The sequence below is a fragment of the Anoplopoma fimbria genome, chromosome 3 (assembly GCF_027596085.1).
Source record: "Anoplopoma fimbria isolate UVic2021 breed Golden Eagle Sablefish chromosome 3, Afim_UVic_2022, whole genome shotgun sequence".
In the NCBI taxonomy this organism is placed as follows: Eukaryota; Metazoa; Chordata; class Actinopteri; order Perciformes; family Anoplopomatidae; genus Anoplopoma; species Anoplopoma fimbria.
Window position 1 is genome coordinate 18,177,823 of NC_072451.1, and position 11,699 is coordinate 18,189,521.

General features: G+C 41.1%; 1 protein-coding gene across 2 annotated transcripts in view; it reads left to right on the forward strand.

The window, feature by feature from the left end:
* The window catches only part of LOC129089426 (ephrin type-B receptor 1-B), a 142,842-nt gene extending 132,464 nt beyond the window's left edge, over nt 1-10,378 (forward strand). The window contains exons 13-17 of one of the 2 annotated variants that reach the window (XM_054596876.1): nt 1,378-1,527; nt 3,550-3,743; nt 4,996-5,151; nt 6,011-7,501; nt 9,640-10,378. In XM_054596876.1, the coding sequence (XP_054452851.1) occupies nt 1,378-1,527; nt 3,550-3,743; nt 4,996-5,151; nt 6,011-6,119 (609 nt within the window). In that variant the 3' untranslated portion in view covers nt 6,120-7,501; nt 9,640-10,378. The remainder of the gene's footprint in view (nt 1-1,377; nt 1,528-3,549; nt 3,744-4,995; nt 5,152-6,010; nt 7,502-9,639) is intronic. The other variant, XM_054596875.1, reaches the window with a different exon arrangement.
* The last annotated feature ends 1,321 nt before the right edge of the window (nt 10,379-11,699 follow it).

An 11,699-nucleotide genomic window follows, 5' to 3' on the forward strand; every position in this document is an offset into this window, starting at 1 on the left:
CCTTTTGTTTTTTCTGAGTGATGATATTCGTCTTCTGTCTGTGTAGCTCCATTTTGCCCTCAAAAGGAAGGGCAAGAGAAAGTGTCCTGGGGTCTTAGTAGAGATGAAACGATTCAGATATGAACTAGTCTGAGGTATGAGAAAAGCACTGAAGTCGCTGGGGGTTAGACTATTGATCTCTTCCTCTCCGTAATTCTTTCTTGGTCTCTCATTTTCTCTGCGGGTCACACACACAGACAACCACACACTGCACCCTCGCCTAATTCCTTTAATGCTTCACGTCTTCCACTCCGCTGGCTCGTGGGCTCATTGAGAGCTGAGTGCCTCTGTGTATTGCAGTGTGTCTTGATAGCAGTCTCCATTCAGGGTCAGATGTTAAAACTCTTTTTCAGCGTCAGCAACCTCTCACAGGTCAAACCCTAAAGAGGTGCTCGTTAATGAGCTCAGCCTCTTCACCTCTGCAGTGCCATGCAACTCTGACCTGTACCACCTACATATGTGTGTGTACTGAACACAACCAGGCATACACACAGTTAAACCTGTTTATGATTATTCGTGTCTGGCATTTCAAACATCGGTCTACAGTATAGAAAACACAGCAGAACTTTTTTCTGTCTCTAATTCTCCTCACTTATCTCTCATTTCCCTCTCTGTCTCTTTCTCTACATCCCTCCCTCCCCTCTCTCTCCGAGTCTTCTCATGCTCACTTGCATTCTGAGAGCAAGAGGAGAACAGGGTGGTCTGTCTAGGTTGCTTTTTGGGTTTGGGGTTTTCTCCAACAGCGGCTTATCTGCAAATGCTCAGGTTTAGCTAATTGGCATTATTAAACTGGCTCAACTAAGATAAAAGGGGGGGGGGGGTTGAGCATAGGTGTGAGCGCACAATCGTTTGTGCCTGTGCATATGTTCCCATCTGTGTATATATATGTGTGTGTGGAATATTAAACAAGCAGCTGTCAATTTCAGTGAACAGGGCGCGTGGCATGCCTGAGGCCCAGGTAGCCCAATTACAGGCAGACACGCTCCATGTACGAGCAGAAGCCTAGGCCTGGCTTACTTTATTCAAACACTGCTCTGGGAGAGGAGACGCTAAATGTGATGTTGGTCGATGTGTGAAGGGCGGACACTGTTGGGAGCCGCTGCTGAGACAGAGGCAGGATCTTGTGTATGTTTTGGCTGCTGGAGTATTGATACTGAGTGAATGGGAGTGATAAAGAGTTTTAGTATACAGCTGAGGCAAGCATGGAGGTGTTGAGGGTAATGGCAGACTTTAATGTGTTACAATGGAATTTTTTTTTGACAATAAACCATTTTTCTTAAACATTTATTTTCTTAAATTTAACCTTCTGTGCCTTTATTTCCTTTCTCCTTTCCTCAGGGTGGGAAGATCCCAGTGAGGTGGACAGCACCAGAGGCCATCGCTTACAGAAAGTTCACCTCAGCCAGTGACGTGTGGAGCTACGGCATCGTCATGTGGGAAGTGATGTCATTTGGAGAGAGGCCTTACTGGGACATGTCCAACCAGGATGTAAGTGTTTAATGGTAGAACAATGAATTTGTATAGTTTTTCCTTAAAAAAAAGGATGTTAGGGCAGAACATTAGATAGTGAGCATTAACGGGGCTTTAAGTTATGGCGAGAAAAGCCGTTTATTTGATATGACTGGCTGACAAGCGTAATTTTCAAATAATGTAATGAATTCTTAGTTACACCCACTCTTACAGCATGGCATCACCACTGAAGCAACTCTACTAGGGAGTAGCAGCTTTCTTGAAAGTTTAAGTGTCTATTTCATGGAATCTTAAAGAAAGATCATAAAAAGAAAAAAATAAGTAAGTGTAAAAGACAAGTGTGAATCTGAATAAACTGCCTCATTAGGATGATGGCCATTTCCGTACAGATGTGGTTAAACAATAAGACTTAACGCCCCATAGATACACGATAAAGGATATCTCATAAGAGAGGAAGCTGTAATAAATCACACTTTATTATCGCCGTCATCTCATAGCATCATCACTGAAGATGTCCTTGACTCTGACTTTGAAAGCAGACATATTATGGACACAGTCTCACACTATCCTCTTTCCTTCCTGGCCAGCTTTTGAGAGCAATGAATGATTGCTGAGAGCTCTGCTTTGTTCCCCATGTCCGTTTGGATAAGGTCCACACACAGACTCCAACAAACACACAGGCACCAACACCAACACACACAACCATTGGATATAGTCCCATACTACAAAGTCTCTCTCGCTAAGCACCCTTAGTGAGACAATCAGCCAACCATCAGGCCTCTATGGACCCTGCTCCACAAGGACCGTCCAACCCAGCAGATGTTGCCTCAGTGGGCCAGCAGCAAACACTGCCTGGTGGGACTAATGCAGAGAGGAGGACTGGCACTGCTCAGCATGTCCGGCTGCTCAACCCCCCCACACACACACACACACACACACACACACACACACACACACACACACACACACACACACACACACACACACACACACACACACACACACACACACACACACACACATAAACACACACACAACCACTTCTCCATATGCACCATTTGTCAAGATTGTGCTGAGTTGCATTCAACTCCGGGGTGGACTTGGCAACATATAGAGCAGCCTCTAATTTTTAATGATAATATCTTTTACACCGGATTTCACACAGACCGTTATCTTGCGACTATGCATTTTTAAGAAAAGATTACATCTACAGACAGTCTTTTGTGTTTGTAATCTCTAAGAAGTGGCTTCAGAGCTGCAGATTAAGCTTTTTATTTTACTTTGGTATAATTTTTCTTAATTGTTTGTAAATTGTTAATTGTTTGTAAATGTATTACAAACCATACATTATAGCTAAGAAATACGTGAATGGAGTTGAAGGGTGGTCATTGGATTAAAGGTACTCCACTCTGCCTAAATCTACAAATCTGTCTCAAGTTCTGATCAAACTTTGTTCAACTCTTACGAAACACTTCACTCTAACTCTGACTACCCTGAAAAATCATAGCTTCTCTCTAACAAGGCCAGTCAGCCTTTAAGAGATGTGTCAAGTGGCTGTGCTTCACAGTGTTAATTATATGCAATCTGCCATTCCCAAGTGACTTCTTTCCACAGTGACACTGCCTTTGCTCTCCTTTCCGTCTCTTTCCTTGCTCTGTCCTCCTGGAGTGGCATTTGATTGTCTGGAGTCAAGAAGAAGGGCACATCAGACTGAATGCTAACTGTTTCTTGAGTGTGTCCGAATGGGGCTGGGGTTGGGGTGTTGTTGAGGCAGGGATGAGTTTGTCGAGATTACAGAGTGGATTGGCCTATTGTCATTAGTCACTGCAAACTCAAATTGGTATTTTGTTTTTTTATGTAAATGTATGTATTAGGTATATTATTGAGAACTAGCCAGCTGGTAGAAAATAAACTGTGACTGGCAGCAAAAAAAAATGTTAATACTTTATGAAGTGTGATTTATTATAAAGAATTATCAATTATCTCAATCTCGGAATAAATAACAACCCAAACTTCCCCTTCTTGCCCTCACTCCTCCAGGTGATTAATGCCATTGAACAGGACTACCGTCTTCCTCCACCTATGGACTGCCCCAGTGCCCTGCACCAGTTGATGCTGGACTGTTGGCAGAAGGACCGTAACGTACGACCCCGCTTTGCCGACATTGTCAGCACCCTGGACAAGATGATCCGTAATCCCACCAGCCTCAAAGCTGTAGCCAACATCCCTGCAGTGTGAGTAAAAACACTTTTTAGCAAATTACACATGCATTCACCCCAAAGTGGATATTAGGTATACAAAAATATGCTTTTCATCTGTTAATATATACAGTATTTACACATGCTCTCTGCACAAACAATCCAGCAGGCACATGCTTGCTTTTTATCCACTCATAAAGTAAACATGAATTTATTACTGTTGGTTGCATCAAACCTGAATTCTTACTCCCAACTATCCACAACCCCATATTTGCTTTAAAACATTAGACTTTTCCACATTTTGTGATGTCTATTTTTTAAAACCATAAAATGGTATAGCGAAAACGTGTTTAAAAGAAATCAAATCAGAAATATCAAATTTGCATACCTATACAGAGTGTTTATTCGTTATTTTGTAGAGGGACCATTTGCCTTGATTCGTTTTGAGTCTTATGGACTATGGTATTGGGCATTTCTTTCCAACCTGCTTCGAAGATCCTCTTAACCCTGTAAGACTCATCAAGATTGGTTGTGGACTTTCTTTGAACTGCGAGCTTCAGGTTCCCCCACAGATTTTCTATTCCAATTTATAAGCTTTTGCTGGGACACTGAGGTTAATTTGGAGACCTGTCCTGAAGCCACTTGTTTGCTGCGTGCTTTGTGCCACTGCCATGTTAAAGGTGAACTTTTGGCTCCGTGTGAGTTTGAGTTTGTGCAATAGAGCCTGTTTTTCATCAAGGTCCCTCTCGTATTTTATCTCAGTTCACTGTTTCTTTCATTGCTACCAATTTCCTTATATCTGACTATGAGAAACATCATGATAGCATGCTTGTTGTAGTGGTAATATATTCCCTATTGTTAATTGCAGCAATTGCTATTCAGGCCAAGGCGTGGAGCTTTTCTCTAGATAGATAGATAGATAGATAGATAGATAGATAGATAGATAGATAGATAGATAGATAGATAGATGGAGATAGATGGATGGATAGATGGATGGATGGATGGATGGAGATGGAGATAGATAGATGGATGGATAGATGGATGGATAGATAGATAGATAGATAGATAGATAGATAGATAGATAGATAGATAGATAGATAGATAGATAGACCCACACTTTGTCTTTCTCCATCCTGCATCCTCTCACAAACACCTACGCAAAAGCTATGACCACAGTTTCTCACTTTCTCTTCTAATCCTTCTTGCTTAATATTACATCAAAGCCCTGCACTATGCTTACCTCCTCTCACCTCACCCCCCCTCCCCTTTCCCCCTCTCGCTTCTGCAGGCCTTCTCAGCCACTGTTGGATAGATCCATACCTGACTTCAACACCTTCAGCTCAGTAGAGGACTGGCTCGCTGCCATCAAAATGAGCCAGTACAGAGACAACTTCCTAAACTCAGGCTTTACCTCCCTGCAGCTGGTGGCTCAAATGACCTCAGAGTGAGTTCACCAGCTCATGAGCAAATGAAAATGCTCTAAATCTATATGGCACTTGATGGGCACACTTGTATGAAATTACTCAACATCAAGTGTGTGTATTTTTAGCATGAATGCGCACAGTCACTGAAGTCTTTGAATGATTGCATCAAAGTAAAGCTTTTCATTGCAACTCATAAAAATCGAAACTCATTTAAACAGAAAATAACACAGTCATTGTGGTAAAAATATTTCCATCTGTGCTCCTCAAGGAAGATGGCCACTACCTAATTCTAAAATATTTTGTATGAATAGTTTTGCTGAATGGATAAGGTTGTAAAGCCTTTAAATACACATTTTTAAGAGACATCATTATTCGCTACTGTTTATTTGTTCATGAGTGTTTCTAAGCATGGGTCATGACATCATTTCTTGTAGCACTTGTGGTACCAATAGACATGCATATTGCCCTTCATTTATTTTAATTAACAATGTTGCTTGGTCTACAAATTTATGTGAAAATGTATAATCATTCTAACACTTTTTATTAAAAATGTAAGCTTGGGGCTTGTTGGCATTTACGCAGTCTCTTTGCAATGCAAAGCGACACGCATTACTAAGTCTTCTCTCAAGTGATAGAATTAATTTTGTAAATTTGTGTTTTCTGTTCATTGCCACTAGTTTTTCACCCTGAAATTGCCCTTTCATATACAGTTATTTTACGACTGTAAATGCACTGCAAAATGAAAGCCTTTTTTTTTTTTTTTGCTAGTATAATGCCTTTATACTCAAATAATTCCTTCCATTTTCAAAATTATGGAAAGTCTTTCATCTATTGCTTCAAAAATGTTCTTGCTTTTAAATGTTCTCTCTTTCTCTCTAGGGACTTGCTGAGAATAGGAGTGACCCTGGCAGGCCACCAAAAGAAGATCCTCAGTAATATCCAGTCCATGAGGGTGCAGATGAGCCAGTCACCCACGACTATGGCATGACTACAGGCGGCGCTGTGCCATGGAGCAGGCAGCATTCGTAGGACCAACAAGAATGGCAGCCCTCGAATGACCCCTGATCCATCGGAACGCGCCAGAATCGAGACTATTGTCTTAATCTAATCCACTACCATGACAAAAGGAGACCAGGGTCTACACTACCACATGATTAACATTTATCACACTTCATGCAATCCACACCAGGAGTTCAGGGTCCAGACTTGATACTGTTTCTCCATTTATTCACAGTGAAGGAAGGAAATCAGATATCAGTTGATGTGATTATGGACTGCCATTCACGTCATTTTTAAACCAAAATAACTCAAAAAGTCTGACATTGACAAACGGACTCCCTCACAATTTCAGACTGTATGGTAAAATGAGTGATATTGTACTTCTTTATTAACTGGACTAGAAGATGTTAAAATTGTAAACAGAAGTGTGAGACATTTAGAAACAACGTGTGACCTGTGATTTTAACCGTCGTCAATGTGTGCAATGAAGATGCCTTGACCTGGCCAGACATAAGTCCCAGAAGAAAAAGCAATGACCGATAGGAATAATTAGAGGGAGAAGAATACAGGGATGTACAGTGGAGCACCATCTTCAACTTTCACATCATATTTTGCTCGTTTGAAGAATTTGAAAAATGTATTGTAAATGAACTGGCCAAAATTTAGAGCCTGTTTTATTTTTGTCTTTTACCATCTGTTTGTTTGTTCGTTTTTATCACTATAGCAAGATGCCGCCCAGTCATGTATTAACTTTAACACTACCTGTGGTAACCTGGGTGGAAGGACTTGCCAAAGGACTTCTTAACCAGCCCCACCCAGATTCAGAGAATATAAATATGTTTATCTCTTGCTGAATATGATTATATATTTCATAATAAACCTTCATATTGAAGGTGATATGTATGATTATGTATGTACAGAACTCTCTGCTTGCATTTTTGGCAAAGACATGTTTGTTGACTAGATTGTGATAGACACATGCAATGTGTAGATTACCCATGGTGCCCTGGTTCCCTTCAGGTGACCGGACAACAGACACTGGGTTGTACGACTCCCTGCTTCAAGGGCACAAGGACAATCCTAACTGGATCTTAAGCTGAAGAAAACATTAAAGGAATTGTAGGCAAATAATTGGTATTGTAGATCTATATGAAAATTGCTGTAGGAGTTAAAATAATTGACAAAATATCCATTTATTGGAGATCATGTTTAATGTGGCTGTACACATTCTGTCTCTTGCTGGTGAGCACTTACTTGTACAGATATGTTTTATGTTTTATTTCTTTTTGTTCTGCTGTTGTGTGTGTTGCGAGTGCTCAGGAACATCCAGAGGGGAAGGAAACTCCAAGCCTCGGCCAGCCCAAATCAATGGTAAATATCCTCTGACTACACATAAAATTGCTCTCCATCTGATAGATTTTATTTCAGGCAAATCCAGTTAGTCTTTCTCATGTGTTCTGCAAGTATCTTGGGCGAGGCAAAACTCGCTGCAAGTTTGAAATGCATAGGAGAGTGGCTAATCAAAAGCGCTGGAAATCGAAGCGAATCAGCTGGGCTGAGGTTTGCCAAAAGACGCCTGATGCCATTCCTATGAACACACAGGCTTAAACAGACCACACGGGCACACTGCTCACAGTGTAGCGAAGCCTTCCACAGACTGCTGTAGCTCTACTGCTGAGTGCATCTATGCACGTTCACTGTATGTTGCTGCCATATGAGTAGGCGGGGTTGAGGGCAAAACCTTTGTTGGAGTTCATGCATATATGAATCTGTCCATAAGTCTTAGCTGCAGGAATTGGCGTTTGGAAACACAGTCTTTGGTAGTACTTCATTGCGAGATGTCTACATTGTTTCAAAGAGATGCTGTGGATGACTGTGAAATTACACTGCTGTGTCTGGAATATATTTTGAGGATATATCTGGATGGTACACAAGGATGATTTCTCTTTTTAAGTCTGGGGATGGTCTATAACGAATGTAGTGTGAATGGTCTGTGCAATGCGATGGTTTCAGAACAGCTTGGTGATGAGTAGTGGTGGTTTCGCTTACTTATTTTTTCTTTGGAAAGCTATCAGAAATGGTTGTCATATTTTATAAATCAAGTTTTCTCAACTGTTGATAAAATAGTAACAACTAGACTGGCCTTTAAAATTGAAAGCAAGCTGACCTCACTATCCCTGTTGTTATGTTCCCTTGACATGCAGCCATGTCAGCAAAGTCTCTTAGATCACAGACAATTATCATTCTTTTCCGTAGCTGTGACTCCTGCTTAAACCCCTTTTGGCCCTATTCGAAGAGGCATAAATGAATACAGACCTTACCACCTTGCATCAAAAATTTGAAATTGATGGCGGATTATTAAGTATACTCACCCGCCTCAAATCATCTTCATCCTCTATCTGTCCTGCCCTCTCTTCCTGCCCTCTCTGGCTAGCTGGCACATCTCCAGCACGTTTATCGTTGGTGTAACCAAGCTGTCCTGGGCTGGGCTGGGCCAGGTTCAACCCGGCCTGAGAAATGGTTGGCTCAATGGTCCAGTGGGCCCAGGCAGGGATGCAAACACCTGCTGGGACCCCCTTCTGACAGGCATCAGATCAGCCATGGTTAGTGAGACTGATGGCAGCGTCAAAAAACAAATACACACAACCTAAGGAACCCTCAATTATACTTTGCCCACATCTGGTCTCCAGCCTGATGCTTGATAAAGAGAAAGTGGGCAGGGACCCGACATAGTCTGTGCCTATGTGATAGAAAGAGGTGGGTGAGTCAGTTTACAGAAGGGTGGGGTCGCAGGACAGAAAAGGCATAAAGATGGGGTTTAGATGAAATTCAGAAAGTTAGCTTATTGAAGTAAATAGGCCGTTTTTGTATTGCAGTTTGGATAATGTGGCAACATCTTTTTTGTTGTATAATGGTAATCTCTTTGGTTTAGTTTGGTAATGGAACATACTGTAATCAAGCAACTGGTTTGAGTCATGGGCAAAATCAATTGCTTTTTCTTTTCCATTCATCAATATAATAATAATCACATACTTCATGAGATTGGCATAAATCCCTTTCGCGGAAGCCAATGATTCAATTTGAATGCATTAGTCCTCCATTCAGCTCAGTCTTATGTATTTGCTTTTCAACCCAAGAGCCTGTAAATGAGATGATAGAATGTATTCATTATGCAAAAGTGTAATTCTCCATTAACTCTGTTTGTCTTTCTAAATATTTGACTGTAATGGCACTCCAGTGTGATGAATGGAGAGGCGGGTTGCCATGCCTCTTTGAAAGCTGTTTCATGTGGAAGCCATTCATCACATACTGATACAAAACACGAGAACAGAGCTTGTAAAATGTTTCATGGTGCTGTTACTGTCGAAGAAGTGACCAACGATCCTTTTAGTAGCTGATTTCATGCCCATCATTTATAGGTCAGAACTGTAGAAGCTGTGTTGACCTGACAAGACACCCTGTAAAACTACCTATTAAACTACTCCATTCTCTTTTTCCCTCTGTTTCAGACCGTGGACTCAATATACACACATATAAAAAGACAAACACAAAACACTTCATGTACACACTTTTACATGCACACACCATGTGAACAATTGGAGTTGCTGTGGGAAGCCTGTGGGCAGGAAGAGCAGGTGACATGGGACCTTTCAAGGAAACCAGTCATACATTACATTACATTACAGTCATTTAGCAGACGCTTTTATCCAAAGCGACTTACAGTCAGTAGTATATTACATATCATTCACCCATTCACACACTGATGACAGGCTACCATCAAGGTGCCACCATCAGACTCTAACTAACATTCATGCAACATCCAGTCCACACCGATGGCAAGCCTTCGGGAGCAACTTGGGGTTAAGTGTCTTGCCCAAGGACACATCGACTGCCGAAGCCGGGTATCGAACCACCGACCCTCTGATTGGAGAACTACCTTGCTCTCCACTACGCCACAGCCGCGTATGGTACACAATGGATGGTGGAGATGGATATGGATATGAGCGGGCACATGTCAAACTTTGTTTATTTGTGTGTGGGAGAGTGAATGTATGTGTGTGAGCATAGCAGGCACATTTGTGTGTACAGACATTTATGTGTGCACAGGTACACTGTTTAAGAGCGTGAACAGTTTTTGTTTTGTTCTTTGTTTCTGTATAGCTACCACTTGTAAATTGTGACAAGTACGTGTCAAGAGTTTGTAAGCTGTAACTTTCTGAGAAATATTGTACTAAAATGCACTCAATAAACGCCTTGGAAAACAAGTCAATCACTTTAAGGTCTGTGACTCAATGGGCCACAATTCTGCTTTCATTAATGGTGACTCAAGAAAGTGGAGAGGAAGGGTTATTATCCAGTAACACTTCTGTCAGTGCTGTGCGAGAGCGTGACATCTAATGCTTGGTTTGATATTGGCTAAGGAAATAAACAGCATTTTGTCGCCGGCGGTCTGGCTGGCAGCTTGTGTTAAAAGCCATCAGCCACTAATAAACAAGCCGTCACTTGGATGACTCGCAAACCAAAAAAAGTACTCTAAAAGAAAAGTGACAATATTTTGACAAACTGGTTGAAATTCTCCTCAAACACACACATGCGTACAAATACACAAGCAGTAAAAGCAGTCTCCTAAATTCCAGTTGCCAGAGACTTTTAAAGCACTTCGCTGCCTGGAAAGTGTGTTGCACAGTGATGACATGGTTAATGAGGTGAGTCAAAAGATGTGGGGATGCAGCCATTTCTCAGCATTCCCCCATAACTGTTTGCCAAACCATGAGGAGCCAACAAGATGCATGAAAATATCCTTTTATAAGAGGAAAAGCAATGATGTTGCTGAAAAAGTGGTGCAATCGCTTGCTATTCCTACAAATCTTTTGACGTGGTGTTAATGAACATGTCAAGATCTTTGAGGTAAAGAGTGACTTAACACCAGATGAAAAAGAGAATTTTACTGAGAGCACAGACAGTTTCAGGGTCTGTTTTCACCATTCTCTGGATACATTTTATGAAGTATCAAGTATAAGTCAAATCTCATTACTGAGATGCAGCACTGAGAAGCTTGTCATTCTACAAGCTCTGTCATAAACTGACTTTTAACCCAGTTTTAAGCCACTGTTTTGTATTGTTTTTAGACCTTGATTGTTTTAACTGTTTCTTTTAATATGACTAGATTTTAAGTTTTCAAAAGAAATCAGCAGAGCTGTTCAACAAACAGTTAGTGAAGCAATGATTTTTAATCAGGAACTGTTTTATTTCAGTATTTTTATCAGTTATAGTCATTGACTGGAGGAAAAACTTTATGGAGCATTCAGCTTGGCTTGTGCTTGGATTTAAATTGTTTTTAAAAACTGTTATCTACTAACGTTATGTCTGTGTGCGAGTCTTGCCATCTGACCTTTTTAAAAGTTGAAGAACAACACCTGAAGATCCCTGGATTTTAATTGGAACTTGACCCAAAGCCAACTCAACCCTCTGTATTAAGTCTGCTGAAGGATGGGCTGTCCGGTCAAGTGATCATATACCAAGGTGATCATTTGGTATATGATCACTTTAAACAGGCTATTGCAAATGC